Source organism: Vombatus ursinus, unplaced genomic scaffold (assembly GCF_900497805.2).
Source record: "Vombatus ursinus unplaced genomic scaffold, bare-nosed wombat genome assembly UNPS02009824.1, whole genome shotgun sequence".
NCBI classification, from domain to species: Eukaryota; Metazoa; Chordata; class Mammalia; order Diprotodontia; family Vombatidae; genus Vombatus; species Vombatus ursinus.
Window position 1 is genome coordinate 732,334 of NW_020949602.1, and position 19,597 is coordinate 751,930.

The 19,597-nt window shown below is 57.0% G+C and overlaps 1 protein-coding gene across 1 annotated transcript; it reads left to right on the top strand.

The window, feature by feature from the left end:
- Positions 1 to 785: 785 nt before the first annotated feature.
- LRRC42 (leucine rich repeat containing 42) lies at positions 786 to 18,990 on the top strand. The gene is made up of 8 exons (XM_027852757.1): positions 786 to 975; positions 8,994 to 9,480; positions 10,644 to 10,775; positions 11,728 to 11,846; positions 15,612 to 15,700; positions 15,799 to 15,912; positions 17,734 to 17,812; positions 18,509 to 18,990. The coding sequence occupies exons 2-8, from the start codon at positions 9,008 to 9,010 to the stop codon at positions 18,775 to 18,777; spliced, it is 1,275 nt and encodes a 424-aa protein (XP_027708558.1). The 5' UTR covers positions 786 to 975; positions 8,994 to 9,007; the 3' UTR covers positions 18,778 to 18,990.
- The last annotated feature ends 607 nt before the right edge of the window (positions 18,991 to 19,597 follow it).

Below are 19,597 nucleotides of genomic sequence, written 5' to 3' on the forward strand. Positions count from 1 at the left end.
CACAGACACGCCCTCGCGGCGGCCCTAGATTTCCGCCCTGTCCCACTCAGCGCGCACCTTCCTCCCCTTCGCCCCGCCCCCTCCGTCTTCACCAATCCCTCCCTGGCCACGCCCCCTAGTCGTTTTCGCCAATCCCCTACCCGCTCCCTGGAGGCACCTCCCTTCGTTCGCTCCGCCCCCCGCCCCTCCCTCCTGGCTGGTTCCCGCCCCAGGATCCAGGGCTTGTGCCTCGCCCTCCGGCCCTTCCTCCCATGCCCGGGCACCCACTGTTCCCACCCCGGCCCTCCCTTCTGCCCCTCCCCGTCCTGAGTCGCTCCAACCCGCCCCATCAGATCCCTCCACTCGCCCCTAGCCAGACCCCGGTCTTCCTCACGTCCCGGCCCTTGCCGCGAACCCTAGGCTCGATCCGCCCGGCCTGCTGTCCGTCCCCGCCCCCTCCCAGCCCCGCCCCATCTCCCGCTAAGCCCCGTGGGAAGCTCGCCCTCTTCACCGGCCCCTCGGGCGCGCGCCCGCAGGAGAAAGGTGGGGGGAGAAGGGAGCACTCTTCGTCACGCGCACGCCCGCCCCGCCTCCCTCGCTGTCCCCGCCGGGTCCCCGCCCTGCCCCCGCCCCCGTCTCCGCGGCCGTGGTCGCTCTTCTCCTTGCCCGCGGTCTTCGGCATTTCGCCCAGGCCCCTGCCGCGCCTGCGCGTTTGCCGCGCCCGCGCGCCCGCGCGCACTCCCGGGCCCGCGCCTGCCCGGTTCGCGCGGCCGCGCTCTCGGGCTCGCGCCCCCCCTTCTTCCCCTTGCCTTCCCCCTATTCCTTTGCCCTCGGCCGGGTCCCGGGGCCCGACGGAGGGACTGACGGAGCGAGCCCGAGGCGGGAGGCTGGGGGTCGGAGCTGGCGGAGCCTTCGGAGCCGGGAGGAGGAGGAGGAAGAGCAGGGGGGCGCAGCAGCGGGGGTCCGAGCAGCTGCCCCCGAGGCGGCCGGGTGCAGGTAAGGGGGGAGGGGCGCAGCTTCGCGGGGCGGGGGGCTCCCCACCCAGCCAGCGGGAGGCCAACCGCCTCGTTTACAGATGGGGAGACTGAGGCCCAGGGAGGGTGAATGACTTGCCCAAGGTCATACGGGTAGTAGGGCTCCGAGGTAGGACTTGAACCCAGGTCTTTTGAGGCCGGGCCTCGTTATTCGCTCGTACCGGGCGGGGCGGCACTTTACGCACGGTTGCCTTGGGGTTTGAGGAGGGGGATCTACGGGGGTCCACGAGTATTCGTTGAGAGAGGCTGGGGATAGGAGGGCCTGGGGGAGGGGAATGGGTGTGGCGATTTGGAAAGGGAGGGGTGGGGCGGGAAAAGAAGGAGAATCGGGTCCGAGAAGTGGGGAGATGAGCAGAAAATGGCGTGACCATCTTTCAGCCCCCTTTCATTAAGCACCTACTGTGTGCTGAGCTTGGCGGCGGAAGCCCTGCCCCCGGGCAACTTCAGGGGGAGCAGCCCTGAGACCTGACAGTGGATACAAAGTAACCCCCGAATGACGGGGGAAGGGGGGAGGGAGCCCAGAATGTGGAGGAACCGCGACGGGCCCCCTCCCTGAGCTGAGAGTGCCTGGCATTCTGGGAGACTGCACGGAGGCCCAGGGGACTGGGGGAGGGGAGGGGGAGATTAGCCTGGGAGCAGGATGTGGGCTCAGGGTTGTCCTGGGGAGGGGGGCAGGGTATAGGGATGGGGGGGGAGCTGGTAAAAGAAGCAGGCCTTGGGCCCGAGCTGGGTATGAGTGCCGAAGCCGGGGCTTTGAGTTCAAACTGACCATTGGGGAGCAGCTGGGCCCAGGAGAAGGGGGTGGCCCTGAAGGTTCTGGGGTGTGAGAACCGGAAAGCAAAGTGGTGAGAAACCTGCAAGGTCAAGGGAGGCCGGAGCGGAGGAGGGCTGCAGGACCTGGAAGGTCTGGGGAGGGGGGCGCTGCTGTTAGCTCATGGAAAGAGGACTGACTCCCCTCCTGACAGGGTCAGTGGGAGACAGTCTCCCTGGAATTCTGGGTGATGAGTCTGCAGCTAGTAGCCCTTCTTTCCTGTTGTGCCAACGTGGCCCGTTTTTGTCCTGGTGGAGTGAGCTGAGTAAGGCCCCTGGAGCCTCCATCCTTAGAGAGAAGGAGAGCTGGAAGAAGGGAGCTGAGAGGCCATCGAATCTGACACCCTCGTTTTACAGATAGGGAGACTGAGGCCTGGAGGGGTGTCACTGCTGCCTTCCTTGCATCCTGCCCCAGCCCCACCCTCAGCCCTAGTAGTTTTTGGCTAGGTGAAAGTCAGGGTGGCTGGCAGAGAAGGAAGGCATGTTTTCTTTCAAATAGTGGGTTCCTTAAGGTATCTTGTCTGCTTTCTCTTCAGATGGGACAATGGGATTGTTTTAGAGTAGTGAGTGGGGTGGGGGCTGGAGAGGACAGCCTAGCTCCTTCCCTTACAGACCCATTCGGTGCCTGCTGTTGAGTCGATGAATTAGGGGCTGGGGATACCAGGACAAAAACACATAACCCCCTGAGCAATCTGCGGTGGTTGGAGAGGGGGGCCTATTGTCTGGACTGGCATCTAAAGTTGGGGGGCTGCCCTGGTGTGTGTGTGTGAGTGCGACCCCTGAAGTAAACAGGGAGCTGGCCCCGGAGCTGAACAGAATGGGCTGGCCAACTGGCCTTTGGGAAATAGCAAAATTCTCTTAATGACCCCGAGCTTCTCCTTGAAACAGCGGCTCATCTCCTCCATCCCAGCATTATTCTGTCTATCACCGCTGATGGCTTCCAGTCATGGGACACGCAGCCTCTGAAGAATGGAAGCCAAGGCTCAGCCAAAGAGTGGCCAAGGGGCCTGGGATGGGCAGACGGGGTGGGGGTGGGTGGGGCAGTGAGGCAGAAAAAGAATAAAGGATGTGGTCAGAGAAGCATTAGAACAAAGACGACTGGCCGTGGCCAGCCAGCCTGTGGGCTCTATTCGTGTCCTTGGGATAAGCCAGGCCCCCAGGAGGTGGAGTAGGTGCCGTGGTCAACCTCAGGAAGACAGAGACGAGATGCCCTCGAATGGCTTGAGCTGCATTAATGAGACCGGCCATAGCAATAGCCAGCATTTCTTTGGTGCTTTGCTTATGTATCTCAATTTGATCCTCATAACAGCTCTGGGAAGTAGGTACTACAGATGAAGAAACTGAGGCCCAGAGAGAGGTCAAGTGAGTTGGCCAGGGTGCTCCTTGAAGATGTGAAAGGTGTCATGGAGGTAGGATCCACAGGCCTTGGGATTGGAGGCTGGAGGAAAAGAAGGCTGAGCAAGGCCATGGGAGCAGCCTTCCGGAAGTGGAAGGACCCTCGGGGCAGAACCCAGCAGGGCAGTGCAAAGTAGGATCCATAGGCCTTGGGACTGGATTGGAGGCATCAGGCATGCCTCCCAGGTTATTGTGCCAGGGAGGAGGACGGTGTCCTCAGAAACGGGCCAGTTTAGGGGAAACACTGCAGGTTTTATGTTGGGTTTAGATGCTGTTAGATCCAGATGGAGAAGGAGAAGCAGCATGGGGGCTAGAGCCAGAGGCCTTCGCTCACGTCCTGGCTTTGCTAGAACAAGTCACTGGGTGTCTGGGAGCCTCTGAGGGGCCTTCCAGCTGTGAGTCCCCTATGAGGCGGGCAGTTGGTGACTTTGTGGGCTGGCTGCAGGTTCAGGAGTCATCTGTGTGGCTGTGACTGTTAAAGCCCCGGGAGCCCGCGCGATCCCAGAGAAGGTGGTGTAGAGAGAAGCAGGAGGAGAGCCTTGGGGGACGCCCCTGATGAGGGTTGGGAGGATGGGTCCCATCAGGTGGAGGGGCCAGAGCAAGGCTGGAGCAGTGGCTTCGAGTCCAAGAGAGCGGAGGTGTCAGGGCAGAGCAGGCCCGAGAAGAGGCCGTGGGGCTTCAGAGATGAGACGCTCACTGCAGGATGGGCCTGAGTGAGCAGCAGAGAGTGCTGATGAGGCCCAGGAACTCTCTGTCACTCTCAGCAGCAGCAAGATATGGGGTCACGACCTTTCACAGCCATCGCCTCATTTGTCCAGACTTTGGCCCAAGTCTGGGGCTACAGAGATGAATAAGACTTGGTCCCCGGCCCCTGGGCTCTCGGCTCTTAGCAGCGAGGGCACAGGGCCTGTGCACATCTACTGAGAGCCATAAGAAAGGACAGAACGAGATGGGGGCAGAGGCAAAGCCCGCAGAACAGCCCCTGGTCAGATGGAGAGGGGTTTGGTCAGACATCAGGGAAGACTTCCCAGAGGAGATGGCCTGTGCTCCTGGTAAAATGCAAAGGGGGGGGGTCCAGACGGTGTCTCTGGTTCCTTCCTGGTCTAGGTCTGGGGTCCTTGTCCCCCTTTAGGTGTGAAGGTAGGCTCAGGTGGCCTTTGGAGCATCCAGAACTAGTCCTGCTGGGCTCTGCTCCAAAGTCTTGTGTTCAGTTCTGGGGCCCTGCATTCAGAGGCATGATCAAGATGGTGAAGGGCTTCCAGGCCCTGGCCCTGGAGAGAAGAAGGCTGAGCAAGGCCATGGGAGCAGCCTTCTGGAAGTGGAAGGACCCTCGGGGCAGAACCCAGCAGGGCAGTGGCAAAGAGGCCAGTGGACATCAGGAAGAGCTCTCTACCGCTGTGCTAAGTGAGACAGAAGCTGAGGCTGCCTGACCCCTTGTTGGACCTCATGCCCTCTGGCCCCTTCCCCTTGGGGCAGTGACAGAGGAGGGATACAGGGGGATTTGAGGGGTTGGCAGGGTCAAGTGGAGAGTTTTTTAAATGATGGTGGTGGAGAGAGCAGGTTGTTAGCAAGGCAAGGGAGAGGCAGGGACAATGTTTGTTTTCCTCCACAGCGGACATTCTGGGTCGCCCCCACGGGAGTAAGATGGGCCTGATTTTTACATGCGAGTTGGCCTGGACCATTGTTGGGTTCCTGAGCTTGTCAGGATGAGCGAGTGACTCCTGCCTGTCCTGGGCGTGGAGGATGTGAAGGACTGTCAGAGGAGAGGCCAGGCCATAGGCCTTAGAGCTCAAAGGGAGGTCCCTGGACAGCCGGAGTCCGGCTACCCCTCCCCCACCTTATTTTTCCCTGCGAGGCTGAGGTCTCTTGGAGCTGGGATTTGAACCTGGGTTGTCTGCCTCCAAAATGAGCATTTTGTGCGGTCCTGGAGTGGTTTGCATAGGTTCAGATGTCATAACGCACAGAAGAGAACAGGAAGGTTCAGAGAGAGGCCCAGACAAGCAGTGCTGCTTTGAAACTAAGTATAGAGTGATATTATTTTTAACAAGTCCAAGTGTGGGTCATGGATTTGGACACCGACACAATTCTCTCTTCCCCTTCTCTGTCGATCTGCCTCAGACGCTTACGGAGCTGGGGGGGGCCCCCTTGGGGCAGGCCTCCGTCTCCTCACCTGTAAAGGCCTCTGAGGGCCCTCTCAGCACTGAATCTCTGAGCTCTGCAGTGCACAGGGGGAGTCAGGGCCAGAGCCCAGGGGTTGGATTCTGGTGGGGAGATGACTGAGTTGCGTATGGGAGCCGTGGGAGCCGAGGTATCCTGCCCGAGCCCCCGGGCAGGTCTGCAGTCTCCTGGGCCCTCCTCTTCACTGGCTCCCGGAGCTTCCTTTGGGGGAGTGCGTGAGTTGGAGAGATCCAGGCTCGCTGGGCTGCCGCACAGCCAGGGGATCCTGGAGAAGGATGGAGGCGCTTTGGACTTTGAGGTGTGGGACAGCATGGCCCATGTTGTTGGGGCCCAGAACCTCAGGACAGGAGGAACTTGTCTTTTTTTCCTGCTCATGTAGACGGTTTGCTGGGCCGCAGGAGTCCAGGGCAGCAAGCAGCCAGAGGCCCAGCTCTGCCAGTTAGGTTTGTGTGAGGAGCGCTGGGTGTGGAGCCCGGGCAGGTGCCGCCCGCTCCACTCACCCCCAGACCTGGACCCTACTGGCGGGGTGCTGGATTGGAGGACCTGGGTTCGAATGCTAGCTCCACCACTTACTGCCTGGGTGGCCTGGGGCAAGTCACTGAGCCTCAGTGGACTTCTGTTCTTCATCTGTAAAATGGGAGAGTTGGACTCTGTGAACCCTTCAGGCTTGTGAGGCACTTCCAGGATTTCCAGTTCTTGGGTCCCTGGGCCCAGTCAGACTCTCAGTGCTCACCCCAAAGAGCCCAGGCCCTGTGGTCTGCCCTGCAGACAGTGAACCCAGCCCCGGGCCCAGCACTCCTTGGGCCATGGCATCCGGCTTCTTAATGCATTCCTTTGCATTACCCACAGTTCCCATGGCGGCCTCCTCCTGAATTCCCACCCCCCACCCCCAGCCGTCTGATTGCGTGTGCGCTTGGCAGGGGTCAGGCGGGCGGGAGAGCGAGGCCCCTGCTCTTCTAGGACACCAAAGAGGGCTGGAGACCCCAGGCCCAGAGGGAGCCGACGCCGAGTCGGTGCTAGAACCCAGGCTGGGGCCATTTCAGCCTCCCCTTCAGGGGCCACCTCATTGGTCGCCTCCTCCAGGAAGCCTCTCCAAAACTGAAGCATCCTTTTATCCCCAAAGAGTCTGCTCTCTGTGTCTGGAGCTCTCTTTTGTCCCCACCACACTGCACCTGGTGTCATTCTTCATTTTCTAGGTCAGTCAGCAAGTGCTGGTCAAGTGTTGACTTTGTGCCAGGGACTGGGGACACGAGAAAGGCAAACACATGGTTCTTAGCCTCCAGCGGACAGCAACTGTGTGTGCACGGGATTTGTGCGGTGTAGATGGGAGGCCATCTCAGGGGGAAGGGAAGACTCCTGCAGAAGGCAGGCTTTGGGCTGGGTCTTTAAGGAAGACAGGAGGCAGAGGTAAGGGGGGGAGCATCAGAGCAATAGGGGACAGTTGATCAGTCAGCACTCATTTATTAAGCACCAGCTGTATGCCAGGCACTCTGCTAAGCACTGCAGAGGCCCCAGTTGGGAGGTGGCTCATGGCAGCGAGAAGGCCACTGTCCCTGCGTCATAGAGAGTACGTGGAAGGGAGTGAGGTGTCGGGCTGGAAAGGAAGAGGGGTCCTTTGGTTTGGGTTACATTGCCTTCTCCTGGAAGATGAGGCCTGGGTCGTTTTCAGCCTTGTGTGTACAGCAGTTTGTTAGTAAACGCTTGGGCTGAACCGAATTGTCGCCATCCCTCCTTTGACGGGCAGTGGAGCTCATAGGCCTTTGAGGATCCCTCGTGCTCCCTCAGTCCCCACTAGGCTGAAGCTCCCAGGCTCGGGAGGCAGCTGCGGCTCCCTCCTCAACGGAGTATTGCTCAGCCAGTAGCAGGGGAGGCTGCTGAAGCAGGGCTGTTCCCTGGCAGCCCAGGCGCTTCCCCCTCCCACCCCCAGGAGCGCCTTTCACTCGCACACCTGTGTCTGGCAGGAGCGTGGCCGTCTCCAGCTGCCCCGGGCAGGGCAGCGGGGACGTCCTTGCCGGAGGGATCTCGGCTCTGCGGGGCCTCAGATCTCAGTGCGTGCTGCAGTTCTCAGGCCCACCGCCATGCTGTTTTAGCAGAAGCCGCCGGGAGTGGGAAAGAAGCACAGCCCCTCTGGAGAAAAAGTCGAGTTTTGTGTGTGCATAAAAGGTTGGGGTTTTCAGCCTTCAGCGTGGCCCTTGGCTCCACGGCGACTCTGTCAGTCTTGCCTGGGAGCAAGGCTGGTCTCCTCCCAGGAGCCACCTTTTTGGGTTGAGTGGCGATTTCTTCTTTGGATGCTGCCGAAGTTGTAAAACGCTAGGATTTCGAATTGGAAGGGACCTCCGTGTCCAGGCCCCCCCAAGTCCCACGCCTTCATTTTATAGGAAACTGAGGCACAGAGCGCATAAGTGTTTGCCCACAGTCACATGGTGGAGCAGCAGCAGAGCCACGTCCAGGGCTGACACTTGCTTTGTTTTTTCCCTCTGAGGCCTGTTCAACATCTAGTCCGTTTGGACATCATATTCTGAATCGCCAGGTCTTATGGATACAGTGTTTATATACTTATTGGGGCAGCTGGGTGGCGCCACAGTGCATAGAGTGCCAGGCCTGGAGTCACGAAGACTCATCTTCCTGAGTTCAAATCTACCCGCAGATACTTACTAGCTGTGTGACCCTGGGCAAGTCTCTTAACCCTGTTTACCTCAGTTTCCTCGTCTGAAAATGAGCTGGAGAAGGAAATGGTGAAGCTCTCGAGTATGTCTGCCAAGAAAAGCCCAGATGGGATCATGAAGAGTCAGATAAGACTAAAATGACCTAACCAGACATCCTGTTGTGTGGGCGTCATCTCTTAGGTTGTTGTCTTTTCATCTCTGTTCCCTGGCACACTTTAGGGATGTGATGAATGCTTGTTGATTGCCTGTGTCTCTTCTATTTCGCCCCTCTGAGCTGTACGTGTCTCCAGGGCAGGTCTTCTCTGTCCCTCCCCTGGAACCTGACACAGGGCCTGGCACACAGCTGGAGCTTAACGAATGTCTGTTTAGTGATTGTCTGGGTCATCTCTAGCTGAGCTGTAAGCACCCTGAGGGTAAGGGCCTTGCCTGTGTGCTTCTGTACCTCCCCTCCCTCCCTGCCACATGGATGGGGCTTGAAGGATGTTGTTGACAAGGCCCTGATTGGAATTGGCTTTTACTGCTGTGACGGGGCATCAGAAACGTGCAGTTACCACATGCCCACGCAACTAGAACAGCTTGTCATTGGCTTCAGAGAGAGAGAGGCCCTGGCACCCGAGCATGATTCCCCTTGTCCTGCATAGGACATGTTTTCTGGACCATACCTGCTATAGAGTTATGGCTTCCAGGGGGCCAGCCTCCTCCCTTGGGGCCAGCCTCCTCCCATGGGTTCAGCCTCCTCCCTTGGGGCCCGCCTCCTCCCATGGGTCTAGCCTCCTCCCTTGGGGCCCGCCTCCTCCCTTGGGGCCCGCCTCCTCCCTTCGATTCAGCCTCCTCCCTTGGGGCCCGCCCCCTCCCTTGGGGCCAGCCTCCTCCCTTGGGCCCGCCTCCTCCCTTGGGGCCAGCCTCCTCCCTTGGGTCTTACTTTTTGTAGGTGCAGCCAGAGGAATGTCTTGCTACCTCAGATCACGAAGTTGCCCGGACCCGGGTCCTCTCTATGTCAGGGAAAATGGCCGCCTGCACATGGTAAGCCTTGCCCTCGATGGCGTCACGAGCGGTCTGCGGGAGCCAAGGCCTTTGAGGTTGTTTCCCAAAGGTTTCTCCGTGGAGCTCTGCATGAACCGGGAAGACGACGCAGCCCGGAAGGAGAAGACGGACCACTTCATCTTCACCTACACCAGGGAGGGGAACCTGCGGTACTCAGCCAAGTCTCTCTTCAGCCTCGTGCTGGGCTTCATCTCCGACAACGTTGACCACATCGACTCCCTCATCGGCTTCCCCGAGCAGATCGCCGAGAAGCTCTTCTGTGCCGCGGAAGCCAGGCACAAGTTCACGGAGCCGGGTGCGGGGCTGCGCGCCTTGCAGAAGTTTACGGAGGCCTACGGGCGTCTGGTGCTCTGCTCGCTCTGTCTTCGGAACAGGTCAGTGGGGGTCCTAAACTCAGGGAGGCGACAGACGTAGGCTTTGGTTAGGGATGATTTCCCAAAGAATGAGAGTGGCTCTCGGGAGATGGGGTGAGCTCCCCATCAAGGGAGGACAGTCTGGTTCAGGTGATGCCCCAGGATGCTGAGCTTCTTGGATGGGTTTGCCTTCCTCGTTCAGCCCCCCATTTTACAGGTGAGAGACTGAGGCCCAGGGAGAGAAAATGACTTAGGAATGTAGGTTTCTCAAGCCAGAATTAAGAGGGACCTCAACAGCTATCTATAAAGAGAGGTCAACCTCTTCTTCGGAAGGGGCCAAAGGTTTCTAGTTTTATTTGTGAAGGTCGTGTTGAGGTATTTCTGGTCTGGGGTGACATCATGAAAATCCCATACTGAAGGGACGAGGTTTTTTGGCCAGATTAGGAAGGGAATTGCAAGGACGGGGGCTTTGTAGTGCAGGAAACAGCGTAGCCCAGGCTCGCTGTCCAGCAGGAGTCTGAGCTGCTCTGGCCTGCCCAGTCATCTCCTCTCCTCCACCCCCGGATTTCCCTCTGGGCCTCTCATATGGGGAGCCGTCGCCTGGGGTTCCCAACAGGGATTCCTTTCCTCTCTGGCTGGGTTCCTGACCTTGACTTTGCTAAGCCCCATAATCATGTTTGCCCACTCTCATGCTCTTCACTGACAATCCTTGTTCTAGAACTACAAAAATCTCTTGATTAATTTCTCGGAGGCTGCATGTTTTCTTTCTCTGATTGCCCAGTAATCCCCCAAATCCCCATTAACTCTTATTGGAAGATGGAAAACTGCAGCTTTATTTACAGCGCAATTAAAATGTGACTGGCTGGATAAGGTTCCTCTGTGTACCCAGCTGAGCCTGTCATCTTTGATTCAGCATTTGCTAGGGGCTTCCAGGCCCTGAGCCATCTGCCCCTGGGGCACTTCTCTTGGTGCTTGGGGGAGGGAAGCAGCTGGCCCTGGGTCCTGCCTCCTCCCCTGCCACGCCCTGCAGGCCTCAGCCCTCCGCACTCCAAGGGCTGGTCCTAGCACACCACCTTTTCAGGCCCTTTGCTGCATGGCAGCATGGCCATTATTCCCCCAGCACTTGGGCCTGGCATCTGCCAGGGCCCAGAGAATGCACGCTCACCCCTCTCCATGCTCGGCAGGTATCTGGTGATTTCGGAAAAGCTCGAAGAGATCAAGTCTTTCCGGGAGCTGACCTGCCTGGATCTTTCTTGCTGTAAGCTTGGGGACGAGCATGAGCTCCTGGAGCATCTCACCAACGAGGCCCTGTCCAGGTAGGGCCTGCCATCCGCGCCACACAGAGGCCCCAGAGACCACTGAGTCTTCGGACCTCGGGGGCCATCGAGGTCCCACACGGAGAGTAGGTAGCAGGGGCGGATTTTGAATCCAGGGCCTTTTGCATTGTCCCATGCCGTCTGTTGAGGACTTGGTGCTTTCTGATGGCCTCCGTGGGCTGTGTCCATTCTCTCCTGCCCGTGCTACTAAATGCAAGACCATGCCTTAGGTCACCTGCCATGCACGCCAGGCTGGCCACTGGAGGTGTTCTGTGTGAGGTCGCAGAGAATGACTGTGCTAGGTGCTGACTTTTCCTGTCCATTCCATAGCTACAGAGCTACTCAGCTGTTCTCGTAGACCACACAGATGCTTTGGGGAGCTGGCTCCCACTCATCCTCTTGGCAAATTATCTTTGAGTTCCTTGGGGGAAAATTGATAGCCCTGCAACTAGCGTGGCATGGAGCTTTGCTGAACTCAGCCGTCCTGGTCTCGCGGCAGTGTCCCTCCAGTCTGGTCTGACCTGCCACTGCTCGGTGGGCTAGCAGAGCTGTCCAGTGCTCACATGGCCTAGACGACTGTGCGGGCAGGGCTTAAGGAATGGGGAGGGGCGTCATTTTTTACCTTGTTTGAACAGTTAGTTATACGTAACCAAAAACATCACTTTTGAGAATCTTCGTTAAAAAAAATTCAGTCAGTTTGGTTCATTCCACCTGTGTGCTGGACGCCATGATAGGCAGTTGGGTATAAAGACAGAAAAGCGGATGACATTGAATGAGACCAACGCACGTGTGTGGAATGAATGTTTGCAGAGTAAATTCAAGGAGTCCGGGAGGGCAGGGCACAGATGCCTGTCCAGCCAGTGCTGGGGCCACTCGAGGGAGGTGGGTCAGCGCAGCCCCTTGCGAGCACAACCCCAAGTAAATTCTGGCGTCTGTGGCCTCGCCCCCACAGCGTGACCCAGCTCCGCCTGAAGGACAATTGCCTCTCCGATGCCGGGGTGCGGAGAATGACGGCTCCCGTTCGGGTGATGAGAAGAGGACTGGAAAACCTGGCCTTACTCGACCTGTCCTGTAAGTTGGGCGATGTCACAGTGGGAGGCCGCCGGCCTGGAGTCTGCCCCGGGCTCGTGTGCATCGTCCATTCTCTGGGACCAGATTTGGCTCATGCAGCAGCTCAGGCTGGGCTCCGTTCTGTCAACTTTTAATGAACCAGTTAGGATTTTTTTATTCTGAACTTGAGCAACACCGAGAAAGAGCATTTCTGGGTGCAAAGTAGAATTTGTAGAGGGCTGGTGTGTGTGATGTGTGAATCTCTTTTCTCCTGAGTCCATTCAAAGCTGCCCTGCTCCTGTCTGAGCTTCCTTCTCTCCTTGCACCCTTTTCAGATGTTTTAGTGCCCCCCCCATTCTTTCTTTCCCTTTCTTCCTTCCTCTTTCTTCTTTTCCTTTCCTTCCTCTCTTCCTTCCTCCCTTTTTTCTTCCCTCTCTTCCTTTCTTTTCCTTTCCTTCATTGCTTCCTGCTTTCCTCTCCCCATCACTACCTCTTCTCCCCCTCAGACTCCTCCCCTAATTAAACACAGGAAAGACCCCTGGTAATGTCCACGCTGTGCCAGAGCTCCTCCTTCCATCAGGGAATCTGTAGCAGGGTCCTCCCGGCCCTGCTCCTACCACTCTGTGTCAGGGGTCCCTGGCATGGTCTCCTGGTGCTTTCCTCCAGCCCAGTAATGTTTCGTTACATTTATACGTGACGTTCCCTTAGGTTCTAAGCCTTTTTGTCTTCTGCTCCCTCCTTGAGGACAAGAAAATTTGTTTTGCTTGTGACTAATCTCTGCCCACACAGTGGCCGCCTTCTTGATGCCACCCTCATCCCTGCCCGTCTGCTCATTGAGCTTGCATACCTCCTTCTGTGTTTATAAGGGTGGGTGAGGGTGGAGTGTTCCACCTCCCCTTGGCTGTGCTAGAGAAGAATGAAGCCCCCCCATGTTTGTGTCCCCTTCCTCCTTTCTGCACTAGAGGATGCCTCCTTTTACCCTTCCTTCTCCTGCCCCTATTAGAACCCTTAGGACAGATCCCCTCTACCCTTACGCCCTGTTTTTCTCATTTAACTCTGTTAATTTCCTTTGAAGACATTAAGATTCTGAGGTGACACGTGTTTCTTCTCCCCAGTTAGGATGTCAGGCCTTCATTATCTCACTGCTCCTTCCAGTTGCTCCAGTAAATGTACCTTTCTAGGTTTCTCTTGCTTCTGCATTTCACAATCCCAGCTCAGCTCTGGCCTTTCCATCAGAAATGCTTGGAAGTCTTCTCTTCTATGCAAGGTCCATTTTTCTGCTGTAGAAGTGTGCTCAACTTTGCAGGCACAGTCTTCCTTGGACTCTAGTTCTGGCTGCTTGGATATTTACTCTTCAGTGTGGAAGCTCTGGCAATGTGGCCGTGACATTCCAGGCTTTTCCTTTTGGGTCTCCTTTTAGGAGATGATCAGTGGATTCTTTCTGTCTTCACTTTGCCTCCTGGTTTAGGAGATCTGGGCAGTTTTCATCTATGAATTCTTTTTCTTTTTTGAGGCAATTGCAGTTAAGTGGCTTAGCCATATAGCTGGTAAGTGTCTCAGGCCAGATTTGAACTCGGGTCCTCCTGACTCCAGGACTGGTGCTCTATCCACTGTGCCACCTCGCTGCCCCTCCTTGATGAATTCTTGAAGAGAGTCTTCAGGCTTTTAGGTTGTCAGGGAGTCCACTGCTTGGCTGAGATTACCAGCTCCTCTCCTACTCTTTCTCCTTACAATTCCTTCTTCCGGGGCTTTTGCAGTCCTGGTGGAAATTCTGTTTTTTCCTTTGTGTGCCCTCTTTGTTAGGGAGTTAGGCTCTCCTTCTAGGTTAGTTTTTTGGAGTCATTAATTATGTTTTTTGTTGGTATTGTAATGCTTATTAAAATAATGCTATAGGTAAATAGCAGCAGCAAAGAGCCAGAGAATTAAAATGTAAAATCCCAATACAAACCTGCCCCCAGGGAAGAAGACCCTTAAGCGATGGAAAAGTACATGAGCAGCTTGTCCCAGTGGCAGTAAGGATGGTGTCTTCCATGTGCCTTCATGCCAAAGGTTGGAACTGGCGAAGGTGTGGGTCTCTGTTTGGTAGCCTGAACCCACGCCCCATCCCCCCACTCTGAGTCAATTATCTAATCTTGCTGTCAGAAAAACTGCATGTTTGAATGAGAAATGAATCTGATAGAGAACAATAGTGCTGAGATTCTAGAAACTCTGCTATTTTTCAGTCAATCCACAATTTTGTTGGCCCTGTTTTTGAGATCGTATAGAGCCTCCAGTCATTGCTTAGAGGGGTTGGGGTCTTCTTAGGTTCCTCTCCTCTCCAGACTTTGTGGCTGCATTGGGCACCTGTGACCCTGTGGCCAGGCCCTGCTGCTCCCTGGCCCTTTGGAGGGCCTACCCCCTGGAGCGTCCTGAGGAGCGGCCTGGAGAACCACGTGTCAGCCCTGCCTCCTTCCCTGCTGCCCCCTGGTGGGAGCTCAGCTGTTGATCTCTCCGGTGTCCGTTTGGCTTCTTGCTGGCGTAGGATCGTCTGTCTCCATCCAGGCTCCCCCCGGCCAGACCTTGGTCTTTGATTTCATTCCTCGGCTTCCTGGGCGTGTTGTTCTCTGGGTGTTGCCTGTGTTCGGATGGGTAATCTCGAGGTTCCCTGAACTCCTCTTCCCGCTCTCATCCGCTAGCACCAGTCATCGCTCGGCCATTCCACTTGGTTCTTGGCAGTGCCTTTGAGGGCTGAGTGGATCCGTAGGGTGGTGAGCCCACAGACCCTGGGCCAGCAGTGGCTGTTTTGGTGGGTGTTGGACCTGTCGGACCCTGGGCTTCCTGCCGGGCACGTTGTGTCCAGCTGTGGGGCTGCTGGGCGGTAAGCCCCAGCCAAGGACCATCTCCGGTGGTGGATGACGCTCTGCCAGGTCCGCAGAGCGCGTCCCGTGCTGTGAATGACGCTCCGCCAGGTCCGCAGAGCGCGTCCCGTGCTGTGGACGAGGAGTGAGGCTTAGGGAGGGCATCGCAGCTGGGACTCGGGCCTCCTGATGCCACTGCCCCCACCAGCCCCCCTTGTTTCCGTCAGATGTTCACGATTCTGCCGCTGAGCTTGAATGGATGCCCCAGAGACTGGCAGAGGTGCAGGGGAAGTTCTCTTGTTCCCTACACGATTCCAAAGTAGACACTGTCACTTAATGTCAGCCAGTCAGCAGGCACTCATTTATGCTCGGCCTGTGCAGAATCCTGGGGATCCAGGAAAGTCCTGAAACAGCCATGCCCCTCGAGGGGCGTACAATCTGAAAGGGGATGGGCCACAGTCCAGATTATCCACAGTGAATGGAAGCTCACCTCAGAGGGGCACTGGAGCGTCTGGGGGAGGCAGGAGAGGCCTCCTGAAGAAGCCAGGATCTGACCCGAGCCTTTCAGGAGACCAGAGATTTCCAGGGGGAGCTATGGGGAGCATCCCAGGGACCGAGGGAGTGCCAGGTGCAAGGAGCAGCGGTGGACCAGTGAGGAAGGGGCCAGGGCATGAAGGAGGGCTTTGACGATCGTCGTGTATTGGCCACCTCCAGTTTATCCTGACTGGCTCCTGTTTGCACCTAGTTATTTTCATGTTGTCAGCCCCATTAGACCAGAGCTCCTTGAGGGAAGGGGCTGTTTGTTGCCTTTTGTGTGCCTGGTACACAGTAGGTGCTCAATAAGTGTTTGCTTGCTAACTGTGTTTTCTAGTAGTTCTTGGACTCGTGATTAGCGTTTGGCCCAAAGTCTGATTTTCATAGAAATGGGCCCCTGTGGTTCACTTTCTAGGTAATCCGGAGATCACCGATGCAGGAATCGGCTACCTCTTCTCTTTCAGAAAACTGAACTGTCTGGATATCTCTGGGACCGGCCTTCAGGTGAGAGCGCGGTCCTCCTTTGGGGGAAGGTCCGCGTGTCAGCTGATGCCCTGGCGGGGGCAATCTGCACCGTACTGACCCGTGTCTCCCTTCCTTAGGACGTGAAGGCCGTCATGCACAAGCTTCAGACTCACATTGGCCTCGTTCACTCCAAAGTGCCTTTGAAGGAATTCGACCACAGCGGCTGTAAGACGGAGGGCTGGGCAGACCAGGTACCCTGGGGAACACCTTCATCTTGTGCTCTGAACATAGCCTTAGTGTGTTTCAAGACCGCGAGCCCCGGGAGGCGGGGACCTCATCTGAGCGGGATTTAGCGTCTCTCTCATGGCCCAGCACGAACTTGGCCCCCACTGAAGGCTTAACGAGTGAGCGTTGGACCCTCTGCAGAGCGGTGTGAACATGTCTTTTCTTCATAGCCATGTTATACCCATTTTATAGATGGGGAAACAAGTCCCTCATGGCTCCATCCTGGCCCCTCTCCACGACTCCGTTGGGTGATCTCGGCTCCCATGGTTTCGGTTACATCCATGTGGGTGACTCTCAGATCTCCCTCCCCACCTCCAGGTGTCTTTCAGACATTCTGACCTGGGTGTCCCACAGGCATCTCAAATGTAGCATGTCTAGAACTGAACCTGTTTGTCTCCTCAGGCCTTCCCCTCTCCTGACTCTTCTGTTCACTTGAAAGGGCGCCACCATCCTGCCGGCCACCCAGGGCTGGTCAGGCCATTTCTGCCCCTGTGATGTCCTCTCACCTGCAGCCCCCTTGGTTCAGAACCTCATTTACCGCCTCCTGCTTAGTGTAGTGCAGGAGCCTCCCCCCAGGCTCTCCTGGCTCTGACCTTGTCCCTTCTTTCCTCCCTTCCCTCCCTTCCCTCCATGCATGGCTCCCTATTACCTTCAGGATCAAATCTGAAATCCTCAGTCTGGATTTTTATAGCTTGGCCCCCTCCTGCCTTTGCAGGCTTCCTCCACCACACACACAGACACACACACACACCCCCCCCACGTGATCCAGGACACGCCCTCCTCTGGCCATCTTCCTCGTGCTCTCCCTTCTCATCTCTGCCTCCTGCATCTGCGTCTTCCACCAAGTCCCAGCTAAAACCTTGCCTTCTCCAGGAAGCCTCTCCCAGGCCCCCTTCCCGCCTGTACCGTGTTTGTAAATAGGTTTTGTCATGTGTCTCCCCCTTTTGATGGGAGCACCTTGAGGGCAAGGAATATCATGGACCTTTCTCTGTCTCCGGTGCTTAGCCCTGGGCCGTGCACACAGTAGGCACTTCATAAATGCTGCCAGCACTCTCCCCCCTGCACCAGTGCTGCTGCTGCACATGGACGTCCGTGATCGCCTTTGCACTGTGCCGCCTTGTGGCAGAGCAGCACCTAACATTTATGTAGCACCTGCTATGTGCCGGGCACTGTGCTAAGCGCTTTACAAGTATCATCCCATTCGATCCTCACAACGGCCTTGGGAGGGAGGGGTATTATTATCCCCACTTTACAGATAAGGCAACTGAGGCAGACAGAGGTGAAGTGACCTGCCCAGGGTCACACAGCTAGTGAGCATCTGAGACCTCGTGCTCTTCCCACTGGGTCACTTGGCTGCTTGCCACCAGGGTGGATAGGAGACGTCGGAAGCTTAGAATGGGGGACCAGCACTTTGTAGTGCCAGGCTCTGTCCTGGGCCCAGGAGGTGTGAAGGCTGAAGACAGTCTGTGCCCTCCAGGAGCTTACATCTTATGGGGGAGGACAAACCACATGATCTTAAGGCTCCGGGCCTGGCGTCAGGAGGCCTCCCCTGCTGCCTCTGGCTGGTCATACGGTCCTGGACAAGTGACGCCCCTCCCGGAGCTTTGCTGTCCTCAATTCAGTGGGCCTAGGGCCCCGTGGCTGGCCCTTCCAGGCCAGGAGGTCTCTGAGAGGCTCCCATGCCCATCTGGGGGCAGGGGTACTCTGGGTCCCTGGTGGGGTGGGGTGCTGCCTGCCGGACCCCTTTGGTGGGATGGTAGTGGATTCCATGGTGTTCTCTGTTCCAGATTGTCCTGCAGTGGGAGCGCGTGATCTCTGGAGCTGTCGCAGGCCAGGACAAGCCCCGGACGGCGGCGTCGCGTTTCTGTACGTACCTCTGGCCGCAGCTTCGCCTCTGCCCTGTGATTAAACCTGTTGATTATTGTGCTCAGCAGGAAAGCCAGAGGCACAGTGTCAGAGCTGGGAGGTCATCTAGAGATGATCGCCCAGGACCATGTAGGAGACTGAGGCCCAGGTTAAGTGGGTGCCCGAGGGTGCCCCCACAGCTAGTAAGTAGCTGAGCCAGGACTCACACCCAGGTCTTGGACCCCAGAGCTTTCCCACCAGAGGACTGGCTTGTTCTGGGAGTGTGGGGCCTGCTGCACTCAGAGGCACCAGCGTGGTCTGGGTTTGGTCCACGAGGCTTGATGCCTCAGGCGGCCTTCTGTCCATACGGCCTGTCATGTGTCAGAGTGACCTGGAGGGTACCCAGACCCTTCCTTAATACTCTCTACAACAAACTGAAATGAAAAGGGGCCAGCAGCGAACCCTGGGCACCAGGCCGAGTAGGGGCAGTCACAGGGAGGCCGGTGGCTGTTTGGTGTGTGGAGGAAAGTCATAATACTTGGAGCCATCCCCACCTGGAATTGCCTGCTGTGACAGGTAGTGAGCTCACTGTCACTGGAGGTTGTGGAGTGGAGATAGATGAGCCCTGTGCAGGGTTCTCGCACTGGGTAGGGTGGGCCTTGATGTCCCCTCAGACTCTCACAGCGGACTGAATCTCTGTCTTTGCTTCTGACCTAGATGGAAAGCGGCCTCGGACGGAAGCCCCTTCCAAGTGTCCCTTAGCAGATACAAACTCTGGTGAGAAACTGCAGTTCTACAAAGAGAAGGCCGTGGCGGAATGCCACGGGCCGTCGTTGAAACGGGAGGCGGCCACGAGCCAGGAACTCAAGAGCGCCAAGAAGAGAGTGCGGGAGGAGCCCGAGAAGGAAGCACCGAGCTCACCGTCCTCCAGGCAGAAGTATGTCTGCCTCACCGTGGAGGACTGGAACTTGCTTAATTCTTACTGATGGGCGGGGGGGGGGGTGGCCTCTGGCCCCAGCTGTGCCACGGAGCGCCAGGGGCCGGGCGACGTTGGGCTTTGGGTTTGGGATTGGGTCGCGGCCTGGTCAAGCCAGCCAAGGTGGCGGGGCGCTCGCATCCGGAGTGGGAGGAGGCCAGCGTTTCTACTGTATATTTTCAATACATAGTAATTTTTCAAATAAACCTTTTTGCTGTTGTTAGCTGGCGTTGTCAGATTTGAGGTGGGGCCACAGCTTTGGAGGGGTGTCCTGGAGCCCCCGACAGAGGTCGGCTTCCACGTCTCTAGCCGCGCCCCCCCCCCCCCCCCCCGGGAGGTTGGAGCACGGATCGCTCAGGCAGCAGCTGTAATAACTAGCATTTATTTGGTGCGTTATGGTCTTTGAAGCATTGACACGTCTTCTCATTTGAGCCTCAAAAAAACTTGACAAGGTGGGTACATTATCATCTCCCTTTTACAGACGAGGCAACTGAGGCTGATTAATAAATCCAGGGTCACACAGGAAGGGTCTGAGGCCAGATTTGAACTCAGGTGTTGACTCTAGGTCTAATTCAATCCACCACTTAGCATTTGTTAAGCACCTACTATGTGCCAGGCACTGTGCTGAGCACTGGGGGTTTTACAGAGAAAGGCAGCAGACAGTCCCTGCCCTTCTGGAGCTCACAGTCTAACGGGAGAGACAACACGCAAATAACAATGGACAAACAAAATCCATGCAGAGGAATCGAGAAAGGCTTCTTATAGCAGGGGGGGACCTGAAGGAAGCCGGGAGATGGAGGTGAGGAGGGAGAGGGCTCCAGGTGTGGGGC

Coding starts and splice junctions, on each gene's coding strand:
- LRRC42 (XM_027852757.1), top strand. CDS start 9,008: ATGTCTTGCTACCTCAGATCACGAAGTTGCCCGGACCCGGGTCCTCTC. Junction 10,776..11,727: donor ACCAACGAGGCCCTGTCCAG/GTAGGGCCTGCC, acceptor TCGCCCCCACAG/CGTGACCCAGCTCCGCCTGA. Junction 17,813..18,508: donor GACGGCGGCGTCGCGTTTCT/GTACGTACCTCT, acceptor CTTCTGACCTAG/ATGGAAAGCGGCCTCGGACG.